The 26,848-nt window shown below is 39.6% G+C and overlaps 2 protein-coding genes across 5 annotated transcripts in view; one reads left to right on the top strand and one right to left on the bottom strand.

Annotated features, from left to right (window-relative positions):
• The first annotated feature begins 1,522 nt into the window (after positions 1-1,522).
• On the top strand, positions 1,523-4,031 carry FANCD2OS (FANCD2 opposite strand). Of its 2 annotated transcripts, XM_031955001.1 has the most exons (4): positions 1,523-1,612; positions 1,773-1,898; positions 2,744-2,924; positions 3,206-4,031. In XM_031955001.1, exon 4 carries the CDS (start codon positions 3,214-3,216, stop codon positions 3,748-3,750), a length of 537 nt encoding a protein of 178 aa, XP_031810861.1. In that variant the 5' UTR covers positions 1,523-1,612; positions 1,773-1,898; positions 2,744-2,924; positions 3,206-3,213; the 3' UTR covers positions 3,751-4,031. The 2 variants fall into 2 exon arrangements, with proteins under 2 accessions (XP_031810861.1, XP_012399063.1); XM_012543609.3 differs by lacking the exon at positions 2,744-2,924 and having other exon boundaries at positions 1,524-1,612.
• Positions 4,032-4,242: 211 nt separating this feature from the next.
• Positions 4,243-26,848, bottom strand: part of FANCD2 (FA complementation group D2) — a 59,568-nt gene continuing 36,962 nt past the window's right edge. For all 3 annotated transcript variants that reach the window (XM_031954970.1, XM_031954975.1, XM_031954977.1), the window contains 18 exons: positions 26,117-26,227; positions 25,396-25,514; positions 23,923-24,069; positions 21,555-21,671; positions 18,692-18,820; positions 18,205-18,323; positions 16,118-16,228; positions 15,367-15,494; positions 14,515-14,614; positions 13,642-13,764; positions 12,843-12,936; positions 11,611-11,682; positions 11,000-11,038; positions 10,495-10,569; positions 9,293-9,367; positions 7,610-7,756; positions 6,547-6,642; positions 4,243-5,369 (listed from right to left, as the gene is read on the bottom strand). In XM_031954970.1, coding sequence (XP_031810830.1) covers positions 5,307-5,369; positions 6,547-6,642; positions 7,610-7,756; positions 9,293-9,367; positions 10,495-10,569; positions 11,000-11,038; positions 11,611-11,682; positions 12,843-12,936; positions 13,642-13,764; positions 14,515-14,614; positions 15,367-15,494; positions 16,118-16,228; positions 18,205-18,323; positions 18,692-18,820; positions 21,555-21,671; positions 23,923-24,069; positions 25,396-25,514; positions 26,117-26,227 — 1,865 coding nt within the window. In that variant the 3' untranslated portion in view covers positions 4,243-5,306. The remainder of the gene's footprint in view (positions 5,370-6,546; positions 6,643-7,609; positions 7,757-9,292; positions 9,368-10,494; positions 10,570-10,999; positions 11,039-11,610; positions 11,683-12,842; positions 12,937-13,641; positions 13,765-14,514; positions 14,615-15,366; positions 15,495-16,117; positions 16,229-18,204; positions 18,324-18,691; positions 18,821-21,554; positions 21,672-23,922; positions 24,070-25,395; positions 25,515-26,116; positions 26,228-26,848) is intronic.

Genomic DNA, 26,848 nt, shown 5'->3' with positions numbered 1-26,848 from the left:
CACTCTTACTTTAAGTACTTCAATTAATACACAATTGTTGCACAAAGACTGATATTTTTACAATGAGGAGGTGATCTTACTAAGAAGAAAGAAACCTACTATTTTAGTGGACAAAAATCCTTATTTTGATAATAACTCAAAAACATGAGCTTTAGCTTTACTTTTACTTTACTTTAGCTTTAGCTTTACTCATCTCTCTCAAATATGAAATAGTCTGTAGGTCTTTTGGGGCAATCCCCTAATTCAAACTTCAGGGAATTCTGGGAAATGTACTGCAGTAGGAACAGAAGACCTATATTCAAATCCTATTTACTAACTGGGTGATCTTGAACTGGGCACATCAACTCTCTGAGCTTTCCCCCTCATCTTTAAAATAGGATTAAAGCTTGAATTTTCTAATAGTGGATATCTTCAGAGCCATTGAGACCGAGTTTCAATTCTGCTTTGACATACTGCCTGTGGGACTTTGGGTAAACAAATCACTTTGAGTATTTTGGAGAACTCTCTAGGATGACTACTGTCAGTCCTTATTTTTCAAAGAGGACCAATGACTTTAAGTCTTTTTTTGACTTTCAAAGGAAGGGGCCATCTGACTCCACAAGCTGGACTGAATTATAACTATCTATCTAACCCTTGCTTTCAACACCAAGGTAGCCTCTCACCACAACTCACTCTCATTGGCCCGGTGTATTCCCTTTAACTGGCTGCTGCATCCAGTGCCATGTCCAGACGTCCTGATCTGTATCTGGCCATTGGAGCCACTTGTTTCCAGAGGACAAAGTGAGGCTGGGGACCTGGCAAGCTCCCCTCCCTCCCATCTGATTCACATTATGTGGCATGGCAACACTTCCCTGATGTCAAGGTCGCCTTTGAGAACGGAGGAGTAATAACGATCCTCCTTGTAGGAGCCTAGAACTGGAGCTAGAAGGGACTTCGGAGGCCATCCTTAATCCAACCCCTTTATTTTATTTTATTTTTAATAGATAAAGACACGGGTTGAAGGAGGGAACGTGACTTGCCCAGCATCACACGAAGAGTGTCTGAAGTGGGATCTCTGCCCCTTCCGAAGCAGTGCCTTCTACTTACACCGTGTGATCTTGGACAAGTGGTTGCCCTTTTCAGTAAGAGGAGGGAGTAGAACCGAGGATCTCTCAGGCACTTGGCAGCCCTGATTTTTACGCACACGCTGTAGCCTCTCGCTCTGGCTCCATTGAAGCCACAAGTGATGCGAGGGGCGGGTGGGAGCCCCGCAGGGGAAAGGAAAGGCAGGATCGGCCGGAGCGCGAGCTGGTGAAGAGGAGAGAAGGTGCTCTGGGTATCCAGACCCCGGGCAGCGAGAATGAATGGCCCGCAGAAAGCCAGGTTCAATGCCGAGATGCAGGTGTTCCGAAAGGGTCCCGATCTGGCGGCTGCGGGAGAAGGAAGCCCTCCGGGGTGGTCGCTCCACGCGGGAGTCACCCGGCCTCCCACGCCCCCTGCCCCCTCCCGGCCGCGGGCTCCCCCCGCGGGGCCTGGGTCACAAAGGCCGTTGCCAGGCGCCCGGCAGAGGAAAGATGCGGCCCCGGGAACAGCGGCCGCCACTCGGGAGCGTGCGACCCGCGGAGCCCAGCAGGTGAGCTGCCCATCCGGTCCAGCACCCGCTCCGGCAGCTGGGACTGGAGCCGGGCTCTGGCTCTGGCCAACCTAACCTTCTCGTCCCCACCCCGGGAGGGGTCCCCTTTCCTCCACCAGCCCCGGGCTAAGACGGGAACAATTCCTTTCTGTCCGGCTAGGAGGCGGATCTACCTCCACACCCCCCCGGGGAGCTCCAGCCACTCGAAATACCACCCTCGGCCTCGGAGGTGACATACAGCTCAGCTGCGGTTCTGCATCCTTGTTTTCCAGGTGGAGAAGTTGAGGTACAGGGATCTGGGGAGAGCTCTTTAGACTGGCCGAAGGCTTAAGTGGAAGGCCGTAAGACTGATGCCTCTAAAAATCCTATTTGGTTTCCTGGAAAGATCATTGTAGTGTCAGCAGATCCGGGGGCTAATAAATCTAATCCTGCTCCACCGGGAGTTGTGACTTTGGGCAGCCACTTTCGTTCCCCGGGCCTGGGTCCTCATTTGTAAAAGGAGCAGAGTGGGGAGGTGGTTTCAGATCCTGAGGCTAGAAGTATAAAACTCCAATCCCTATATTTCTCAGGAAACTGATCCTGCAATCAGAATTTGATTTGATGCATCCCAATGAGCAAAGTTAAGGGAGGCTGAGGTTGGGAAAGAAGGGGAAGTCATTTTTCCCCCAGTTATATCCCATAAAGTGCATGGAAAACAATGTGCTCAATTTTAATGTTACAGACAAAAAAAAAAAGAACATTTGGGTGTGAGGTGTTCAGAATGTGAAGATTCCTTTACTTCTTGGAGTTTTTTAGGGGACTCAATTCATTAAGATTTCCATTTAATAATGAAATCTCCACAACTGTTCTCAGTTACCATTTGAACGCACAGCATGTGCCCTGCTTCTGAGAATTCTAGGGGAAATATCAGAAATTGATCTGGGAATTGTGTTTGCCCTTTCTCTTCACACCTCCAAAAAGTAAAAACAAAATCTCCCAAATCAATTCTTAGTGATAGGTTTATGATCTGGGTCCATCAAATTCACTGTCACAAATTAATGTAGTGTGTGAACTTCTAACTTCTAGAACTTTTGGGACTAAAATTGGATGGGATTTCCCAGGATTGAAAATCCAGTCCTTTTCCTCTTATAGGTGAAGAAAGAAGGGTCAGAGAAAGACACATTTATTTGGGAAAATGAGAGGACTGTCCACCCTATTCTTTGAAATGTAGAAGTGGAGAATCCACATGCAATCCTGAACAAATAAGCAAAACTTGGTTCACCTGAGTTAAAGGGGAGGAAGAAGAGTGACAATGTCAAATACTAAATAAAAGGTTTGACCATAAATATAACAAGTATTCTACAGAGTAGTACATGTCTCATCCAGAACCAGAAGCTGACTTTTATTTAAAGGTAGTTGGTATTTGGAGATCTTTTTTTTCCAGAGCTTGATCTAATTTAGTATTTTAATAACTTAGAATATCTTTAAGGGAACTAGAATGATATTGGCCATTTGTAAAGGGAAAATGTGATTTTTTAAATGATCAAGATCTGCTGAAAGCAGCTTTTGACCCTTAGCAAAGAGAGGTTCCACGTGTTAATTGCTCTCCTCTAGGTGTATCAATGGCAGGATATCAGCTTTGGTCACCATGGACCCCACTGGATGAGAGTTTCCAGTGGCTGCGACATACAACACCTACCCCTTCTTCCAAGCACCCCTTTAGGGCCTCTCACTGCTTTCCACACACTCCTTCAGACCTAGAAGTGCAGCTTTGCTTCCAAGAGGTCACCCTTGTCCTAGACAGCCCCTTTCTAGAACCCGGGGTGAGCCCCAAGTTGCCCTGTCACACATCAGAGCTCCGAACGATGAACAGTAAGAAAGGTCTCGTCAGGAAGCCTCAGCCTGTCCGCCTCAGTGGAGTGGACTCTGTCTTTGGCAGGATCATCACGGCTCAGCCCCCAAAGTGGACGGGGACATTTCGAGTTTCAGACAAATCAGCATTTTGCAAAATCATCAGTCGGGAGCATCAATGGCCCACTGGACTAAAGGAGCCTCAAATCCAAATGACAGTGACTATGTGTAAGCAGATGCTACGGTCTATCCTGTTACTGTATGCAACTTACAAGAAGTGTACTTTTGCCTTGCAACACTCCAAGTAAAATCCCTCCCTGGTTTGCAGTCATACTCATACCATGTCCTTTAGTAAGTGTCTGGAGTTACAGAAACTCACGTAAAGGAAACTGCAACATCATTGGAGCTGTCTTACCTCTTCTGTCAAGACAAGACAATGCAGGAGTCCCCCCCACCAATAAGGGCCGGTGACACAGAGCAAGAGAGAACGTCTTTCACTTGTAAAATTAAACCACTTTAAAAATGAGTCAAACTAGCACATGTACACGTGATAATGAAGAGCATTAAACAAACAGTATATACCAAAGAGCACAGAGGCTGGCTTGTCATTCTTTCAAATTTAAGGCAATAAATGGTTATAGTTTGTAAAATACTGGGAAAAGTATATGTGCCTGGTCTGCTATATGTGGACAGGATGAAGGCAGAGGCTTCAAATCTGACAGTGTTAGAGGGGTGGTTGATAGGTTAAAAAAAAAAAAAAAAAAAGGCTAGACAAGAGAATCCAAATGGGTAAAAAGTCACCAGATTCAATACATTTATATTTCAGCAGAAGAGACAAAGGCCGGGGGAGGGGGGAGAAGGAAGGGGAAAGGCCCTTTGCAGACAGGGGTGTTTCAGCAAGGGTTGCAGAGAGAATGGAGTGCACGCTTTGTAAGTAAAACATACAATTTCCTGTTTTTCCTGAAGCACACAATCAGTATCTTTGCTGTGGCAACTCAAACAAATTGCAAATTATTTTAAGGGCAGTCTGTAACTAAGTTATCAGTGTAAACTTACCCAACATAATAGGAATTGAGAATAAACCTTATGTGCAAACAAACTCAAGCTCTATCCTGCTGCTTTTTACCCTTGCCATGTACTGGGATAAAGTTTGGTTTCCTTTTAGATATGACAGGGTATTTGTTACTGCTGGTCCACCCTTTCTTCTAGAAAGTCTGAAACAGCAGTCAGGCTCGAATTCCCCAGGCCAGAGGATCCAAAGGAGTATGGAAAGGGGGGTGGGGGTGGGGGGGATCCTTAGGAGGAAGCCTGACAGGACAGATACCGCTATACAACTTTATTTCTCAGTATCTTGTGCATTCATCCACAAAGACCACAACATTCCATCCATTACCCCAAACAAGGAAATGTGGAAAGCCGAAGTAGGCTTCCCCAAAGTAGGGGAAGGGAATTTATATCTAAAAGATGAGGGAGGAATAAGGCCAATCTTCAGAAGAGGAATAAAGCGGATCCTTAGAACCAATTAAAGTGCTTGCTTTCAAGTCTAGCTTCTAAGACTTGAAATCATATTAAATATAGACAATCTTCACACTGTGTATATAGCAGACTGATCTTCTCATGAGCCAAAAGGGAAATGAATCATGTTTGTCATTAAAGAATGTCACTTCCTATAACAGCAGACTTGATGCTGGCAGATAATCTAAAAATCATGGCTGGGGTGATGCCATAAAGATTCCTCATCTTCACACATGGAATAAGATGTTTCCAAGGAGATTGGATGGTGGCAGGAAGCCAGGAAGCATGAGGGAAGATGAGTAGGGAGAGGAGGCTTGTGAGGAGAGAGAGCAGCCTCTTCCACTTCCAATCAGTCATCACTCTCGTTACCATCGTCTTCATTTCCACCAATACTTGCTTCATCTGCACTTCCCTAAAGCAAAGAACAATCAAATAGACACACTGAGTATTATAAGCTTTTGGACCTCAATCATTCTGTATGAATATTGTAGCATGAACTTCAACTTGACCAGGTAAAGATTCATTTTTCCTAGCCACTATTTTCAAACATTCAATAGACAAATCAACATTCTCCTGAATTCCTTGACTTTTTAGAACCCTAGACAGCAGCTCAAAGTAGACTTTAGTCACAAAGAATTAAGGCTCTCCAACTAGTTTGAGCCCTAACTTAATACTATCTGTGGAATTTGCTGGAACTAGTGGGCTGTGACTGTTCAAATGTTAGTTAAAAACAGTACTAGAAGGGACTTTGTGCTCAGTTTCATTGTGTAATGTCACAGACCAGGACATGGATAAAGAGAGCATTATTACACAGAGCTACCGCTGCATTCCTCAGGTGGGTTAACTTTTCAAAACAGGCCCTTCACTTTTTCATCTATCTGTAGGTTAGCATTGGGGAAAAGCTCATCTCTCTGAGTTGTATGCAGACTCATATTTTCTACCCATCAAAAGTGCTCAAGGCAACACTGAAGCACTGAAACTGATAGCCTTCGAGAATAGTTTTCTTTTTAATGAGACTATGGAGACTTTACCTTATGTAAACATATTACCAAATTGGGACAAGTATATTTCCTGAACACATAAGTAGAAGCATTAATTTAACTCAAGGCTCTCCTCTTAAATGCATGTTATACGGGGGGGAAAAAAGACCCCCTCCAGCAAAAGGGATTTCAGATACAAGTTAAATAAGAAACTGCAAGGGAAACTCAATAGGCCCAAATGTAGGATATTTAGGGTTAACTACAGGTAAACCAGGGAGCTTCATAGAGAGAAAAGAACTACCTCCATTTGCACAACCATCCCCATTGGCACAAAATTAACAAGCCATAAAACTTTTAGTCTTTTCTCTGCCTCCCAGAGTTCACTGTAAATACAGTCTATTTGACTAGGAATAAGCATGCATATGTACATAGGGAGGGAAGGAGGGAGGGAGGGAGGGAGGGAAGAGAAAGAGAAGACAGAAAATGACAGTCAGACAAACACAGAGAGACAGACATGGAGGTACAAGGAGAGGGTAACAGAGGTGTACTATATTGCAAAGTGTTCTATGTTTGACTACCAAAGTCCAACCACGAAGACAAAAGAAATACCTCCTCAGTTTCCTGCTTGGAGACTTGAGAGGTCACTTCCTCCTGGTTCTCATCCGTTGAACTTTCCTGGGATTGCTGTGACAGAATCTCTTCCCCCTATTTGGTATAACAGTATGTTAATAATAGAGACATTAAGAAAAATTCCAGTATGTATCCAATATTTTTTCAATAATAGCAAGTATAAGAAAATAATGACTTTCTCACTTAGTATTCCAACACAAATATGGTCTTCCAAGAAACTGAATGGGATAAGCTACATTCAGTTTCTGCTTTAGGAGACTCTAGCCCCTCTTCCCAGCAGCTCCTATCTAAACCTTTCACTAGGCATTGAATCCATCTTTGGATTCAACCCATCCATCTCTGACATGGGCACAAGTCCTAAGGCCCTGTTAACAATAGACCACAGCAAGTTAAGTGATGGTGGAAAAGTAGAGTAATGAGACATTCCATATAGAGTGAGAAGGGAGAGCTGAAGCAGAGTCAGAAGGCTTGAATTCTTTCTACGCGAGGTTCTGCCATGCTTTGACCACCTGAGCAACTGGGAATCAAGACCTAAAACCTCAGTGTTTCAGACTTTTCCTGTGTAAGTGGGGATTAATGCCAGGACTTTGGGTGGAAAAATGAGATTTAAAAGAAAAGGTCTGATAGAAATGTAGCTGTAATAAACCCTTGATGAAAACTATTCACTGCTAAATGGACATAGTATAAACCACTTTCTCTCCCATAAATTCATAAATACTCTCAAAAGGATCTAAGGAATAAACTCTAAAGGCAATTCCAAGAACAAAACCAGGTAAGAAAAAAAACACCACTACTTATATGAAGGTGACCCTACTAGCTCAAACTCAGCAGGGAATGAATGCAGTGAGATTATTCCATAAAGCCTTTCGCTCTCCCTTAGAAACAATGACAAATTAGCCAGGGACAGAGAACCAAAGAAGGCTAACAGATCTTTTTAAGGATAGGGCTTAAAAGAGTATGTTACAAACAACCATCACTTGTTTTGCTTTTCTGATGATTTTCTCTTCCCATTCTTCCCTGAGCCAGTCTTATTCAAGCTTACCTGCAGGTCCCTGTTTTTGAGGTTGCCCAACCAGAAAGCTTCCTGGCAGTTGTTGAGGATCAGCATGGCTTTCACTCTATACACAAACAGTTCTAGGGTTTTCTTCAACAAAGGCACATGGTTGGTAAGACTCGTATCTTGGTGAATCTGAAAGTGCAACCAAAGGTACCTAAGCCAAGTAGATTTATTCTTTGTGTCACTTGAGGATTCTTATCACTTTCCTGCACTTCCCAAACAGTTGATAAGCATTTATTAAGCACTACCACTTGCTGGGTGCTGAGATGCATATACAAAAGTGAGATAGTTGGAGCTTAGATTCCTTATTCAATGTAAAGTGTGGTCAATGATTTTAGGTTAGGCACTCCAGAACTCAGTCATAGACTCTAAGGGTTACTAACAAAGACCTTCACTGAGCTTTCTAGTCTAACCCACACACTAAAGGAATTCCCACCATAAATAAAAAGCAAACAACTTAAATAAATAAAAAGCAAAGCAACAATCTAGACTCTCTTTGAAGACCAATATATAGAGAGAGTCCACCCCTTCCTGCATCTGTCCATTCCCTTTGGGACAGCTTGAATTGCTAGAAAATTTCTCATGACATCAGAAATAAATTGTTCTGGTTTCTGCCCTAGGGAACCAGGTAGAACAAAGCTAATCTCTCTACTTGAATTTGTTCAGATACTTGAACATAAGCATTATGCCTTCTCTCTTCGCTCCTTCTCCCAATCTTTTCTCCAGGCTAAAAATACCCAGTTCTACTCTAAGGGGTCCTCATGTGTCATGACCTCAAGGGCCTTTACCATCCTGGCTGTTGTCCTCTGGACATTCTTTCCTTTATCAATGTCCTTAGTCACTTAACCCAGCAAGTTAAGCCCCAATGGTCCATTCAGTCAGGAATCATTCCCTGACAGGGGCAGAAAACAGGGGGTATGCTGTGGAAGAGCTTAATACTTGCCTTCCATGATGTCAAGTTCAAAAACAAATTACATTTACCTCAAATACCCTTTAATAAACTGGTAAGATTCTATTAAGATCCTTCTTGAATCTGTTTATGTTAATTTCAAACAACATGGACTAACTCTGTTTGAAATGTTATTTGAATCTTCACTAAAAGCACCTTTTAAAAATGAACTTAAGTAGTAGTTGGAAAGGCCTGGGCAAAAGTCCCAATTTATGTGCCAAACAGCCTTTGCATTCTGAAGCTCCTTGGTCCTTTGAATTAAGATAAACGTTCATCATGAAGCTGGTATCTAACTAGAAAAAAACAACTTAATTTTTTTTTGTTGTGCCTAAAGTGTTATCAGAGGCAAGAGACCTGTTTCTGTCAGGTAGATTATAAATGTAAAGTGAACTCCAACAGCTGGCTTCCTGTCACTTACTCACCAGCAGGGATTCACTGCTTACATAATGCAGCCACAGGCATTCTGTCTCTCTCCCCTAACAACGCCTTCTGGAACATGGAGGGTGTGAATTTATTTCACACACTGAAATTTATCTTAGACCTGGCTGTCCTCTCTCACCTCCCCAGTCTTCAAACATTAAATAAAATTACTTTAGACAGGGTACCAAGTTGAAAAAAAGTTAGTAGAACATAAACTATCCTAGTCTGAAATGGTAAGCAGTGCCTGGAGATTTTAAACAGAAATAAGGGCTGGTGACATGTCCTATTCACTTTCTTACCTTAGAATGTCCACACATATGATGAAGTTGTCTGGTACTCAATTGGAAGGTTTTCAGTAAACTCAAAACATCCTCCTGAAACATCCCAGAAAGAAAGTTGTCAACTGAGACTAAAAAAATTTTCTTTTTTTTTTCTGTAATCAGAGCTCTCATTTCATTACAAATGCAAAAAATAAGGCTAAGACAGAAAACTTCCACAATAAAGGAACCCAAAAGGGTCCTGGCTACATAGGTATGTCACCATTACTTGGTCCCTGTATACAAGGAGCAATGGTGGGGCAGGTAGATGTCATCCTTAGTTGTCTATCTTCTGTCCCCTGGGAGACAGGGTAATTCATTAGGAAGAACCTTGTGTTAAGAGTCTTAAAACTAGGAGCCTAGTTAGTACTCGTTTAGATGTGGGACATAAATTACAATTAACCCCTTGGATCTCAGTTTCCTTCCTGTTAAATGGAACCTGAAAAAACTATCAAAAGAATCCAATATCATTATCTATAGTTTTTAACAGCATGAATCAAAAGGTAAGAGAGTCGGTCTCCATGCCATACCCCCCCCCCCTTCTATACACTACGTAACCTTGCTAGTGTGACCCCATGATGTATCCAGCCTTTTCATTGCTAGTACCCGAAGCTCAACAGTAACATGCACCCTACCTGATTGCGTTCTCTAGTCACTGCCCCAGATACCTGGGCATTGTGATCCTACTAACTAATCTTACAAGCCTGCTGAGAGGAATGACTTGATGAAACTTAGAATAATGGCCCTTTCTCAAGGCAGAGTGTTAAATACTCAGAACACTGAGAATGATCGGGAACTTTCAAAAGGAAAAACACTTAGTCCCATTCTCGAGAACTCTTGAGAAGCAATAGAATTGAAAGGCTGTCTCTCCATGCAAAACCCCCACAAACTTCTTTTTCTAGAAAGTCAATGCTAATGTCAATTTCAGTATCAGGATAAACACCGGGAATGTTGGCTCTGAGGCCTGGATGAGAACAGGGACACTCCAGGTAATAGGGATGTACCAGCAAGGTAGTTACTTCTCTTCTCCATCTGCTGTGGGTTTAGTTTCCGTTGGGGGAGGTGCCAGGTTCTACTTTGGCTCCTCTGGAATAGCCCAGCCTGGAGCAGACCCTAATCCAAGGGCTGAACTAAATCCCACGGCCCACTCTGCCTCTCTGTTTCCATTGGCTTGTTGCTCTTACCCGATGTTTTCTGAAACTGAAGTCCAGAAGGGGCATGCACTGCTTCAGAAAAGTTTCCACAAAGAGACGTCCATACTAAAGGGAAAGAAGACAGCTTACATACATCACTGGACCATGGAGCCTCAAAAGCAAGAAATTAAAGGCTCTCTTGCTTTCTTTCCTTCATCCTACATGCTCAGAGATCTTGAGCAACACCAGTCCCCATGTATCAATCTTAGCTATTCCTAGAGCATTATTACTCCCAACCCACCTTGATTTGGTCCCTTGGTCTCTAACCAGAGATTTAAAGTGATAACAGCAATGGATTCCCAACCACCCAGTGAGTTTGGGAAGACTCATTTACTGAATTTATACCAAATGACCACTTGGGAGGCATTAATTTCTGAGACTCAGACCTGTAGGGAAGGAACCCTGGCTAAAGCCTTTTTTTGAAGCAGTGGAGACTTTTTGATTAGAAGGAAAATCCAATACAAAATGATGTGTGAAGCAGCAAAGCCTCCCTTACCTTCAGACAAACATTTAAGACAGGCCGACTATCAAACACCTGAGAGGGAAGAAAAATCAGTAAAATCTTAGGCCTATTTTTTATATAGGTAGATAATATACTAAGTACAAAAAATGATTCATATTTCTTAAATATTTTAAGATTTGTAAATGCTTTTCTTACAATAACCCTATATAGTTTGTACTACAAGTAATTTTAACAACATTTTACAGATTATGAATGTTGAGGTTCAAAGAAGTGTCCATGACCACACAGCAAATGTGCATCAGAGCTGAGCCTTAGGAAGCCCTACCCATACAGAAAGGAAAAGGAGGAGCTCTGGTGTTGTATCCATGAACTTGTTCCAAGTTTCCCCATCTCATAATGGCCCCATATAAGGAGCATGGGATAGGGAAAGAAATTGTCTTTGGTTTCATAGGGGGGAAATTCATAAGGGGAAAGACAGTATTCTCTGGGTAGTGGCAGGAGAGTTATTAAGGTTAGCTTTTATCCCAGAAGGAAACCCAGGAAAATGATGCAGAAGGATAAAGACTGGATGTTCCCCAAAGGGGTCATTGTTGCTTAAAGAGAATATAGGAGCCAGAGAGATGGACCAAGATTCATACACTTACCTTGACCAGGTTGATGAGGATATTAAAGTCTCGGACAGCCATGCTCCAATATAGAAGCTTTTCCTCATGTACCTAGCAGTAGCCATAAAAATAAGCATCTCATAATCAAATTCTGTTATTACATTCTATCTTTAGCAATCAAATCCCAAAACAGAATAGAAATTCTAAGATTCAAACCAAGAGTAAATAGCCATACATCTTTTAAGTGGTTACAAGCACTATACATACAAAAGTCCTTGGTGGTATCAAATGGTTCAATGCTAGAAACTGATAAGATTTTACCAGTGGAAAAGACATTAAAGAAAATGTTACCTTCGATTTTTCTGCTATACTCTAAGGACCATGGGTTTTTCTACAGGATCAGCAACTATAACCTTACATAAGTAGGTTTGCACCATAAAAATGAAACTGACTGAGGGCAGGGACCATCTTCCTTTTTTATTTGTGCCTCCCCAGCTTGGTGCAGTGCATTGCACATAATGTTTAATAAATAGCCATTTCTTCCTTCATTGATTCATACACTCATATATCAAGCCAAAACACATAGAAGAAACAAGAATCAATATTCTGGTTTCCAAGCAGATGTTGGCCTTAAAATGACTGATGAACATGAGAACTCTATGGCTGTTTCAAATATACAACTGCAAAATCCCACCATAAACCATTTATAATGAGCTAGCTACTAAAGACCTGGAGTATATCTAAAACATGCTTTCTAATCCTATCTCAGCTCCTAAGAAGCAAGCATCTTAGTCAGGTGACCACCAGAGCAAGGCAGGAGCCAGAGATGGCTTTTTGGGATCAGGCTCATAAGGGAAGGATCACGCCTTGCTATTAGGAAGGAGACTTTAGGCCAAAGTTATTCAGTGAGTGAGTCACAGTCCAACTTTTCAGGAAAACAAATGATAGATTAGGGAATGAAAGAGGATGGAGAAATTATAGGAGCTAGTCTTAGCATAGCATTTCTGGAGTCAGCTGACAGTGAGGAAAGGGAAGTTGCTCTGAGGAACCTCTGAAGAACCTTGGATATAGGTTTCTAGCAGAAGCAACTTTATGGGACCACTGGCTGGAGAGAGATGGCACCCATAGGAGAGCCCAGAGTTCACTGCCAATGGCACATATACATTCTTGTTTCCTAATCTCTAGAATAAGCAGGACCAGACAAGACAATGTGTAGTGGTGGTGGCTGCTTTAAATAAATCCGTAGCTATTATCTGACATGAGAGCCTCACCTTAGGCAAGTCTGCCGCAGTACCAGCCTGAAGGTTTCTCACAGATTTCTCCAGCTCAGTCATCATCACTCGAAAGAAAACTACAAATGTCTGCCTAGAAAAACGGAAGATTTATAAGGTCCCAATTTATGGCAAAGCAGATGTGAGCATATCAGCACGGGTTGGCACTTGCATCTCTTCTGTGAAGAAACCAAAGGTCACTCCTTCCCGGCTTCTTCACAATCCTGTCACCAGGCCCAGATTGAAACATTGGGAGACCAGGGTCAAGATCACAGAGGAACCAACAGAACAACATTAATCTAATGAAGTAATAAGGGCCAGTGGAGAAGACAGAAAATAGACAGAGAACTCTCATTCACAATTAATTTTTTTCCTACTTCTAACCCTCTAAAAGAGAAATCACTAGAATATGGGCTAGATGATCTCTTAAAATTAAGTGATGAAAAAAATGTCTGAGAAAAGGCCATTATGCAGCTAGATTTTCCAGGTGTCTCACCAGCTTAAAAACTTTAAAAAGCCTAATAAGATTTTCTCTTCTCTGAATTACACTAGCCGAGAACAAGTCAACCAAAGTTGATTATTTCTGACAAAGACCCAACCAATGACAGGGAAGTCAGGTGCTGGACAACATGCTTTTTGCCTACAAAGGAGACTATGAGTAAGATGCTTTATTGAGACCTTAATTAAATACTTGAGGTAAAACAAACCATTTTCCCTAAGACAAAACAAAACAATGAAAAGGTGGGATGTGGAAGATTTTTTTGTGACACTGCCTCAGAAACAACAACCTAAGACTTACCTGGTCAGTGTAGGGAAAGAGGAAGAAGCAGCATCTTTGGAAGAACCGATTAGCTCTGGGACCCCAGTGCCAGCAATCTCCTCGATAAGCTTGAGGACACTATCTGCTTGCTCCATGTAAATGCTGCACTAAGAGAGTCGTGTATTGATTAGGAACAGATTGACTAAAGGCTTTAGAACAGACTAAATCCACTTTTCTTAAAAGCTCACAGAGCATTTTTTTCTTTATTTGTAAAATAAATTCTCATTTCTTTTTTACACTCTCTGAGACTGAGATGAAATGTACAGTAGATGAAAGAAAAACTAGAGCTCAATGAACCAATTATGAAATACCATTCTCTGGAATTTCTCTTCTTGAACCTATGGACAGAACAAATTCAGGAGCTACAGATGAGCTTATCTTCGTTAGTATCCTTAGTTCAACATAGTTTTGACTGACTAACTGATATATCACAGATTGAATGTTTTGAATTATTGTTTCACCAAAGGATTCAATGTGGCAATTTAACGGAGGACGGAAAGATCACAGATTCCACTAGTCCTAAGTATGGCTTATTTCAAACTTAAAACTGAGACTTGTATAAACACTATTACAAAACACTCTTTACAGAAATAAAAGGCTTAAATAACTGAAGAATCATTGTGTATGGCTGGATTTCAATGAAATTTTAAAAAATGAAAATAATAACAATTAATTTACAGATTTAATGTTGTAACAAACAATTCAAGCCTATCTGATGGTCACTTTCTGTTTTCTTCCAATGTTCACCCTACCAAGGACTAAAGCTACCCCCAGCCATTTCTGAGTTTTTTTTGGTGAGATGAAGAGCTTCAACAGCAAACTGATTCTCCTGGCCAAAGCCAACTCTCTCACCAGAGCAAAGTGTGCAGTTGGTCATTAAAGCTGCTGCCTTTCTCTCTCTCTCCATTTGGCTGTATCCAAACTTGACACAGGAACTGCCTTGCCAGGGAAGCTGTGGGAAGGAAGAATACAGGGATGATGACTGGCTTGGAAGGGACCAGGTTTCCCTTGATTTTTAACCTTGGGAACATATTAAAAAGGCAACTCCTTCTGACCTTGTCTCCTAACAGAAAACCTTAAAAAAGCTAACATATACATACCTTCCCTACTCTTGCCCTGGCACCCTTAATATTTGGGATTCCAAATCTGTGATTTATCAAGCACATTTTCATTATTGATTTGTCTTTCTATAGTTTTCCCTACTAGGAAGACAGCATGCAAAATTAATCAACAAGTACTTTGTCTTTTTTTGAAGATTACCCATAGATATCATTATTGATATTTGAAATTTTTTAAAAACAATTTAACAATCCCATGTGAGGTTTAATGCTTCTTATGAGTTTGCTTAATTTGAATGAGTTTTCTAATGCTTAATCACCCGTACATGAATTGATAAAACTGAAATTCTAAACCTTTTAAAATTCAAAACAAGACTTTAGGTGGTAGTGATTGTTTCACTCAATAAAGATTCCAACTGTCCTGCTCTTGACAGCAATAGGAAGTATGCTAGATAAAGATTAAGTCATATCACTATCTGATCTCATGCTTCAGTTTCTCTCATTACAAAACAAAGTATGACAATAACTGCTCACTACCTTAATAAGGGAAAGGATTTCTAAGGCCAAATGCATAAAGTGCTTAGAGATCCTCAGATTTCAAAAGAACAACATTATCCATTTGAAAAAGAAAAGAAGAGTTTTTCACCTAGTTTTTCTTTGTTCTGGGAGGCTGCAGATTTCTCTGAGATGACAATAAGGAGCCGAATGAGATAAACAGCACATTGAAAAGTGGGAACACTGTGGTGGAAATTCTGTAAGTAGTGGAAGCTCTGGCTGTAAAAAAAGGAGAAAAAAAAAAAGTATAGTCATTCCAATTTTGTCTACAACTAAATGTCTCCCTAAATCCATTTCAAGGATTTTACTGCCCTTTCCATTATCTTACTCAAAGCATTTACATTTTCTAATGTTTAAATGACTCATTCCTCCTACAAAGTAACAGCCATGATACATGCCCCACACCAGGAAGTAACCAGATTTGGGGGGGGAAGAGGTATGCATGCAGGGAGGTAGTCAAGAAATCTGACTTCTATGTTGACTTTGTAATTACTTTAGTGACTTAAGCCAGTTCATCTGCTGTATTTCCATTTGCAAAAATGTAAAAACTGTCCACACTTTTCCACACAGGGATATGAAAAAATCACAGTAAATGAGATAGAGGTGCCTAGAACTTTTGGAAAGAAGGATGTGACATCAGTCCAAAGTAGCATTAGATGTGAAGGACTGGCACTTTATTCTGGAGGATGAGTAACCTGGTACATAAAACTTGTTTGAAGACCAGTAAATTTTTTGTATTTTTCTGCAAGGATGCTCTAAGGAAACAGATCTAAGAATCTCCAGAACTGATGAAGTTTGGGGAGGATGCTAAGAACAAGCTTTTTGGGGTATCTTTTACATACCTAAATAACTCTCCTAAAGGCATTTCATGGTCTCCCTGTTTCAGTCTGTTTGCTAGGACTTTCAGGGCCATCAACATTAAGTTCCGGTTTTCAGGCTGAGAGAATCCACTCCTAGGGATAAGTAAACCAAGAGAAAGGCAGATTAGGACGTTTTCAGGCTGTACAACATTTGGTACGCTTAGCTTAGTTTATTGATACAATCCAGAAATGAAAAAAATCTATGAAGTGCAAACCAAAATTACATGTTCAATTCTGAGTCTGCAGCATAGGTCTGTGTGATCAGAATGGGGCTGGCAGTGCAGACAAAAAACATTTTCCTTAAGGTTCTGTCAAGATCTGTCAAGATTCACCAAAGGAAGAAAGATCTGAAAAGACTCCTCTCTCTTTTCCATACCTACTATTCAATCAGACATCATGTCTTGTCAATTCTTTTTCAACTGCCTTTCATGAGTGTACTTCCCATGCCCATTGTCACTGTCCTAACCGAGGCCTGGTCTCCCTCCAGACTGGACACTGTCACCATGTGTGCTCTCAGTATCACTACCCTGCTCAAGAAAATCCAGCAACTGCCCAAAGGTTAAACATTCCTGCCTACCATTTACAACATCATTGACCATCAGTGTCTCACATTGCCCTTCTGGTCTAGTCAGGCTGGTCTCCTGCTCTTTCTTGCTGTTTCCATACTAAACTGTTGTTGTTACTGTTGAAAAAGACCATGACATGATACCATGATAAGCAGATTGGATTTTAGTGAGGAAGAGCTGGGCAAGGTCACCTGCCTCACTTTTTCCTCTGGAGCCATCTGGGCCAGTGGAAAATCTTGGCCTTTTAAAGCTAAGATTTTTAATAGTCTCAGTCTGACTAAGGAAAAACGCAATCAGTAATTAAGGATAGGTAAGCTCAAGTTACTCCTCTAGTTTAGAATGTACCCTCATCAGTCTTTCCATGTATCTCTTCTTCAAGTCCTACTATCTTCCAATGACTTCCCCAAAAATTCTAGTTCACAACTCTAACTGTCTTCTTTGAACTTTACGGGATTTAGAACTTATAATACTCACTTTGCTTTGAAGACATATTTCATATTAACCAGTAAGTGTTCAATGCTATTCATTCTCCCTAACATTAACATAAAAAATATAATTTGGTGTAAACAAAATTATGCTACAAATCAAGGGATTCTCTGTAACTAAATTTCTTTACTTATCAATTACAATACATAACATATATCTAAGATTTTCTTTATAGGGATGTGGTAAGGAAAAATTATAATAAACAATGTATAAATATCTAGAATTTAAAAAATAAAGATCTCATGTAAATTCAAAATATTATTATTACCTACAAAGGAAATGTGTGGGCTGACATAAATCATATGAAGACCAACAGTATTTATCTGAGAGGATTTTCTATATAAGCATATCTAAGGATTTCAGAAACTTAGGCCATGGGAGGGAAATGGCCAAGTGAAAACAATTTGATCCTTCAAATTGTGTTTTTAGGGGGTTCTTAAATAAATAAATAAAGCTTCTCCAGATTATGGCAGTCAGGTCACATGTCACAAACTTGCTGTGATCTTGGGAAGGACCTCTCATTTCTCTATACTTGTTTGTTTATTTTTAAAAACAGGGTAATAATGCTCCCAATAAAAACCAAACAAAATATAGCACGGATAAAACAATGCACATGAGGATACTCTGAAAAAACACAAAACTTATACAAATGTTGGTGATCTTATATAGTGACTTTCATTTTTTTTCTGTTCTGAAGAATGTCATATACAATAACATCTGCTACTCAATAATAATAACATTAACTATAGCAGCCTCTGAGGCCTTTTTCACATTTCATTCAACCCTCACTATACTCCTACAATGAAGATGTTTTTATCTTTTTTTTTTTTAACAGATAAAGAAACTGAGGTTGGAGGAGGTTTAAATTATTTGTTCAGAGCCACAAGACTCCTAAGTATCTGAGGTAGGATCCAAACTCATGTCTGACTCAGCTCTAAGCTCTCTTTGCACTATGAAGACTGAAAAACAGATCCATAATTTCTTTACATCCACCTGCATCACATCCCACACACTTACCAGGCAAACAAGGAGAGAAAAATCTGCAGCAGTCTCTGGTAACAAGATGACATTATCTGGTGCTCCTGTATTTTGACTACAGGTCCATCAATCACACCATGATTTTCAGTAGCCAAGCACTTAAAAAAAAAAAGAGGAACATGCTTCTAGGTCAAATTCTTCTCACAAAGTGAGAATTCCTATTTTCCCTCAGAGTTCATCCTAATGAGATGAAATTCTTTATTAGGTGATATTTATTGAACTCTAGATCAGAGATGTTAAACATGTGGCTAGCTATGATGTGGCCTGCAATGCTCCCAAATGGGGTCTAAACCAGATTAATGTATAATTAGGAAATATTTAGCTAAACAAAAATAAAACAGAACAGAGATATATGATTTTTATAGTCATTATGCAGCTCACAGGAATCCTTTGCCCCCATTTCTATCGGAATTAGACAGTTGCTCTATGTAGTAAAAGTGGCTTGAAAGACAGGGAGACTGCTGACCTGAAAATAGTTGTGCATGTTTTCCAGGTGGTTACACAGAGGGGTCAACAACAGCATTAGGTAGTGAGCTACTTCCTGAGCTGATCTTTGATGCAGATGGGAGAATCCAATGTTCCGGCTTCCTTTACTCTGCAATGAGGCCAGAGGTGGAAAACAAAAACCAAAAACAAAAGAACAAACCCCCAGGTCAACAACAACAGATTATTCCATAATTCCTAAAGCAAGATGTCCAATAGACTTCTTAAACTCAGCATGTCCAAAACAGAACTCATTATCTTTCTCTTTAAGTCCTTCCCTCCTTCTGCCTTCTTTGTTACTTTAAAGGGCAATACTATCCTCCCAGCCCCCTCAGGCTCAGAACCTATTTATCTCTCACTCCCAATAGCCAAGATCTGCTCATTTCATCTTGTGGGTATTAAAATTATTCCACCTAGAATAAGAGTGATTGAAAAAGAGGCATGACCTAATTAAAGGGTCCAAGGTCCTCTGTAATAAAATGGACCTCACATCTTCCTCATGATCTGAGATGTCTTCTCCTTCCAGGGCCCTATTTTTATGTCCAGTCATTCTGGAACAGTCATACCAAATACAGAACAATTCCATTGATTGACATGTCATACATAAGCTAAAATAAGAACTATGTCAGCAACGTTACAAGTTGGATGAAGCAAGAAATATCTAAACATAAGATGGACAGACTTCTCCTTAATTTGGGCAGGAAGAAATGGTAACTATCACAGTCAGTAACCTAAATGGTCATAAGATGTCCTAGAGGACAAGGGATCGGTCTGGAAGTACAAAAATACATCGGGGGACTTTCCATGTAGTTGTGATCTCCTCCAAGCTGGGCTTGGTCACCATCCCAAGACAAACAAGGGTGGAGGGCCTTTAGCTAATTTCCTACAGTTAAACAAGTGAACTTAGAATCTACAGCTTACAACTCTGGGCCCTTATACATAGAACTCTGATATATAAGATTCTTATAGAACTGATTAATACTGATTGGAATAGAGTAGGGGTCCAAAATTAATTACTTCTCTCAACCTCAATATCTCTAATATATTCCCTTCTCTCCCCTGTCACTGCCACCCCTCTAGCATAGGTTCTCCTCACCTCACATCTGGACTGCTGCAATAGATGCTGGTGGGTCTGCCTTCTCTGTACTTCAAAACATCTTCCATTCAGGCACTAAAGTGATTTTTCTAAAGTGTCTAACTAGGTCACTCTCCTACTCAATAAACTTTAGTGTTCTTTATCATCACATCCAAGATCAAACATAAAAGTTCTGTTTGGCATCCCAAACTCTTCTTTACACCTCTCTTTCCTGTCTCTTTACATCTTACCTCTGTACATATAATCTTCTATCCAGTGACTTCTTGTCTTCTGGTTTTTCCACAAACAACACACTCTATCTCTCAGCTCTGAGCATTGTCTCTGGCTGATCCTATCCCCAAACCCCATGCCTAGAATGTTCTTTTCCACAATGCCTATTGACCTTCCTGGCTTCCTTTAAATTCCAACTAAAATCTTATCTTTTATAGGAAGCTTTTTCCAACTCCTCTTAATTCCATAATTTACTTATATTAATTATTTCCTATTTTTCCTGTATGTAGCTTGCTTTGTATTCATTTGTAAGCTCGTTGAGGACAAGGACTACATTTTGCTTCTTTTTGTGCCTGGTACATAGTAAAAGCTTAATGAATATTTATTGTGTGATTAATACCCCAACAAAGATTTCATAGGAGTTCAAACTAAGTAATGACTAAGAACCTAAGAGAAAATCACAGTGGGTTATTTTTCTAGTGCCTGATCACAAACTTGACCAATGTGCAAGTAACTTGGCAGGATCCATGATATAGAACAAGGTTATAAAGCTGCCATTGACTATGAAATAGAGACTGGGATCATGGACTCTCTACCCAAGAAGAGAAGGGCTGTCATTCTAACCCTAGAGAAGAGATGTCAGACTTGGCCTTTAGCTAAAGAACTGGGCTGAAGCAGGCTGATTTCAGAAAAACCTGGAAAGACTTAAATGAAGTAATGCTGAGTGAATTAAGGAGGACCAGAAAAACATTGTACATAGTAACAAAACTGTGTGATGATCAACTATGATAGATTTAGCTCTTTTCAGCAATTTGATGATTCAAGACAATTCCAAAAGACTTTGGATGGAAAATACCATCCATATGCAGAGAAAGAATTATGAAGACTAAATGAGAATCAAAGCATATTATTTTCACCTTTTTGGGGCTTTTCCCCTTTCTCATGATTTCCTTTTTATTCTGATTTTTCTGTCCCACATGATTCACATGGAAATATGTTTAGAAAAAGAAAAAAGAAGAATTGGATTGATATTCTGACCCAATAGAGATCCTGGAGCGAGGCTCTGGGAACAGAATAGAGCCACAGTACTGTAACTCTAAAAGCAGGACACTAGGAGAGCCTAGCTCTAACAGAAGATCTCAGTTCCAGGAAGTAAGACTAGAAGAATGAATAAACAACAAAAAAAGATAAAGAGATATTATGATGTCAAAGATGTCCAGATTCTCTCCGGTTACTTATTGTATAAAGAGAAGCAGATGCCCTTGAGTTTGTATGCTTTATGTGTAAGCAACCAGCCACAACTAAGCATTGGTAAATACAAAATAGGGTAAGAACATGATTCAGTTACAATGGAAAATACTGAGAAAGGTAGGAGTGTCTGGGAGCATATTCCTTATTTTATATGCCATTAGAAATAAATTTTAGTTATCACACTGAAAAATTCCCCAACAGAAGCTTGCTGCTCAATGATGCAAATAAAGTAAGAGAAACCATCAGCAATTATTTGCTAGCAAGGACCTTTGTTGTAGTTTGTACTGACCTTAAGGAAAGAGATTCGCTTGGTAGCAGTAGGCACAAACATGTTTTCCAATTTCTGGGAAAGATCATTCAGTAGTAAAAGTAACTCAGGAGGTCCTAACTGCACAACTTCGATGGCCTGTGATTTGGAAAAAAGATGTCAGATATCCTCAATCACATGAATTACTGTTATCTGCACACCAGATATTCAAGACAAATTTCAAATGCTATTTGTCTGTACTACCTAACATTATTCAGAGGAACTCCTTTTCACCATAATCTATTACATGTGTCCTCAAAGAATGCACACTGACTGAATTATTATCAAAAGTAAATAGCTGAGCCTGGTTGGTAATACATCATGAGATATATATATATATAAAGAGAGAGAGAGCGAGAGCGCAAGTGCACATGAGATAGCTCCTTGGAATTATGAAATCATAAAGATCATTTTACATATAAAGACTATTCTGGTTTCAGTGCAGTTTTTAAGTTTTATTAGCTTTGGAAGCTTACATAAAAACATTGAAAAAGTTATTTGAATTTCTTTTACATTTCTTTTGTTTTGTGAATTTTCAACAATAAATATAAAATTTTAATTTTAACAAGAGGTGCTACTCTGTCATGAGAATTTTTGGATGCCACTTTCTCAAATCAGAAGATCAGGAGGTGGGGCAGGGGGGAATCTTTTTGCTTGGTCACTTTCATCTGCCTCCATTAGACCTTTTTTTGTTTGGCCATTCAATATGCATCAAAACTTCATTCTTTGGATGAACTTAAGATGAAGATTACAAATGCAATCTTTTTTAGGCAGTGGGCATCAGCTGTTGAAAGTTTTTACAAAGTTTAAAAATCAGCTAGGTTGACAATTTTTTGCATATTTTTTTTTTTTGGGGGGGGACACATTTATAGCATTTATATTTGCAAAATTATTAAAGTTTTAAATTGTACTAAGACTTCTGGGACATCCTGTATCTTGTAATTAGTGTCCTCCAACCACAAGTCAGTCAGTTTAGCCCACTCTTTTGGCTTGTTTTTCATTTAGAGGTTCTTATTATATCCAAAGGATGGGCTTTTATCCTGGCAGCTACATAGTAAAACTTGCCATTTTATCAGATTCATAAATACAGTAGAAAGAATTCTGGATCTGGGGAAGTGGATCAGATTCTTATTGTGGCTCTGCTATTCACTATATATGTGACCTTGAGCAAATCTCTGAATCTGAATTTTAAAATGAAGGGGCCAGCAATTCCAATAGACTTGGGATGGAGAGAACCATTTACATCCAGAGACAGGACTGTCAGGACTAGATGGAGATCACAACATAGTATTTTCACTTTTTTGTTGTTATTTCCTTGCTTTTTGTTTTTTTCTCATTTTTTCCCCTCTTCTGATTTTTCTTATGCAGCCTAAGTGTGGAAATATGTACAGAAGAAATGTACATGTTTAACATTTATTGAATTGTTAACTCTCTAGGGGAGGAGAGGAAGGGAATGAGAAAAAAATTTGGAACATAAGGTTTTGCAATGTGAATATTGAAAAGTTATCTTTGCATATATTTCAATAATAAAAAACTATTATTTAAAAGAAAAAAAATGAAGGGGCCAGATGAGACGTGATCTGAAGTTCACCCATTTTACATTTGCTCCCTCTCCATCTGAAGGGGAATACTCACCCCCAGTTTCCCAAAAATCTAAAACTTAAATGTAAAATAGGAAAACACTCCCATTTTACAGTTCAGCAATGTTACTGTGCTCTGACTTGGGAAATGATTTAAACTGTGAAACTTTCTATGGTGAATTCAACCTAATGAGAAGAGTCCTGAGTAATAGTTTCTCGCCCTGCCCTGCCCCCCCTATAATTAATGAATCTTTCAGCTTTTCCCTATACTAAAACACCCAAAAACCTAGAAATGAAAAGTTCTTCATTCATGGCTAACAGCATATGCTTTCTCAGGTTAAATTATTTTTACCTTCACACTTTCATCCTCTTACTGTATACTCCTATCATCTAGAACACAGGCTATTCTAAGGTCACATGTTATACAGAACATAAGGAAATTTAAGTGATATCTCAGATAGTTGAGTATTTATCTTCAGTATGACTAAAAAGCATGGCAAAATATATCCTTTCTCTAGAACAGTGGGGCTGGCCATGGCTGATCCATTCTGTAGGCTGCCCTATAGAAGTACTCCAAATACCTTAGAATGATGCAATATTGTTCATAGAGACAGAGGCAGAAATCAAGCTCTCCATTTTTTGTGGCAAAAAGACATATAGTCAAACATCCTGTCTGCTTTTGTGATTTCTTACAAAAGAATAATAAGATCCAGGGACATTTTATAGAAGGATGTAGTCACATGCTAGAGGATCCCTGCCCAATCCCTTACCTCAGTGTGCATTTCGGTATCTAGAAGGGACTTGGTCAAAAGTCCACAATGCAGAACAGAGAACACCTCAAGATCTAACTCTCGGAAAAAAGTGGTGTAATTCTGGAGTGATACAGAAGCCTTCTCTTCTTCCTTCTCTGTGAACTCCTAGGCAAAAAAGCATGGCACATACAATACAATAAATCCTGGAGCCAAATCTCCTTTTTTTTGAAAACTACAAAGTGTACTAATGTATTTAGTTTTAATGAAAAAGATATATTTCTGAAAATGCATATATAAATTAAATGAAATGTTAAATATTTTAAGGAAGCTACATAAAGAGTAATATTTTAACCAACTAATTTTTGCCCCTTTAAAAATGGATATACTTATGTTGACATACTAGTCACTTCCTAACAACCAACCACTCTATATTATCTTTCCACATAAAAGTTAAGCAGAACTGTCTAAAAGAGTAATTGCCATAAAACAACAACAGCATATCCAACTTTCCCTTTTTTTTTTTTTTTTTTTTTGATATTTGTTAACAAAAGGAACGTGTGCTTTAACATTAATTATCTGGAACTGATACTGTAAGACTGTTACAGATTAGTAAGGGCAGGAGTAAGCAAGGCAGTCATGATTTCACTGGTAACTCTTAAAAGAGGAGGCGATTCCCACTAATGTCAGATGGCACTTTTCTTGTCACTCATAGTCACAAAGGGGAACCTGGAGTTCAGTGACTTGCTGAAGCCACACTCCCAGAATGAGGCAGAGAAAGAACTGAATCCAAGCCCTCTTGGTATTGTAACTAGCTCTTTACTCATTATGTCAGCATATATTAATGAAGCCAACAATCATTTATAATTTTTCTCGTGTGTATTTTAAGGTCTCAGATTGTCAAAGTGATATATCTGTAAGTGGCTAAAACAATAGAAATCCATACTCAGCACAAGGACATTTACAATACGCTTTCCTCAAAACAAACCTATAAGGTGAATAACAAGTATTATTAGCATTCTGTAGATGAGAAAAATGGATGCACAGACAAGATAGCTCCTGTCAGGGTCATAAAGCAAACTACTGTCACATGTGGGAATCAAACCAAAGTTTTGGCCTCTGGATCAGCACCTTCTCCAATATATGAGCTACTTCAGTGGTCAAACAACAGATGACAGTGATATACAGCTCACCATTTCAAAATGACATTTCTACTAGGGTGAATCTCACAATATCACTGGCATAGAGTTCTCAAGCTAATATGTTAGAGGTGGTCACCAACAGGCAAAGATGCAATCCCAGACTCCCCTGTCTTCAGGCAACTGCCCTCAGGGAAAGGGAACTAGTTAATAAGATGACTATGATAGGAGTCTTTCACTTATCCAATACAGAGGGGGCATAGGAGCCATTATGTAAATGGAATATGATGGGTTATGAGTTTATGAGGTAATAATATCATTCTCTCGCCCTCCAATATTTCCCTGCCCCCAATACCTTTTCTGGTTGACTTTTATCAGACTGTGAATGCTCACATTCTGAACTATCCTCCTTTGAATGTCTTTCGAGGGAAAAAGACTTGCCACCATCAGCTTTTCGTTTTTTTCCTCCCTGTGCTTCAGAAGAAAAACAAACAATAATCCTACCTACAGAATGCCACTGTGCTTGGAGAATCATTACAAGACAAGATAAAACACCTTAACATTAACACGTTCCCACCTCCCCATCCTCACCACATGATGGCGTATACCCTTTTCTAAAGCCCCACACCAAAGTCTCTATAATATTGTTGAAGTGTCCTCAACTGTCAAAGCTACAGTAGCACAATGCAAGCTGGGACATGTCCTCCCAATGTGTATCTCATAATTGTTTGTCATCTAAGGACTAGTTCCACTCAGTTTACATAAACTCATCAGGAGAAGGCTAACTATTGGGTGATGATCTTATTTTAGGCCATGAAAACTCATGAAGAGGTAAGGCACAAAGGAACTTTGATCTTCAACAGTACAAGGGAAAACCACATGGAAGAAACATACCTATGTAAGTAAGGGTAAAACATTTCTCAAGAAGGGGCTAGAGTCCACAGTCCCCCTAAACTTCTCAAGCCTCAGGGCACCTGGTGCAGGAGTCAGAAGATACTGACATGATAGCCAAGGCCACTGAATCAGTTCAAAATAACCTATATTAAGGTTGAATGTAGGAAAAAAGAAATGCCTACCCTTTTCTCCCTTCTTTTTGTTTTTCACTGAAACAGCAGCACTGGTGTGAGGGCCTCCATCTAAAGTCTCCAAGTCGAAATTTGCAAGAAGAGGGATGTAGTCAGGAGTAACTAAAATAGAAAGATGAGAAGCTCACTAGTGACTATCACAGAAAATAACAGCCACTGGTCACTTACCACTACTGGTCTTTGAATACAGCCAGAAAAGCTTCAAAAACTGCCAGTCGTAGCTCAGTTATTGTGGTCCAAAACAGAACTGCATTAATTGGCCTGCCGTGAAATTCAGCATGCTATCCAAAATATCTTATAGATAGATAGCATTTAAATGAGCAAATAAAAAAAAATTCTAGCTAGTAACTAGTAACAGAGGATCCTTGTAGATAGAAAGCAAGAACATATGGGTCCCCATTTTTGGCTTCCCTCAAAGTTACCTACATCATATTTAATTATAAGAATGGACATTCATTTGTGATTTAAGGTTTTGCAAAGTACCACATGACAACTGACTAGATAACACAGTGGAAAGAGCATTAGGCTTGAAGTCAGAAAGATTCCTAGCTGTATAATTCTAAGAAAATCACTTCTGTCTGGCTCAGTTTTCTCAACTGTAAGTGGAGGTCAAAAGATCACCAATCTCAAAGGGCAAGGGTGAAGGAGCTTGTGAATATTTTGGAGGCACTTATTAAACGCTTGTTCCCTCCCTGATTCCTCCCTTTACAAATTCTGCCTTCA

Source organism: Sarcophilus harrisii, chromosome 1 (genome assembly GCF_902635505.1).
Source record: "Sarcophilus harrisii chromosome 1, mSarHar1.11, whole genome shotgun sequence".
Lineage (NCBI taxonomy): Eukaryota > Metazoa > Chordata > Mammalia > Dasyuromorphia > Dasyuridae > Sarcophilus > Sarcophilus harrisii.
Note: the sequence above shows the minus strand (reverse complement) of the source record. Positions and strands in the feature narration are given on the sequence as shown.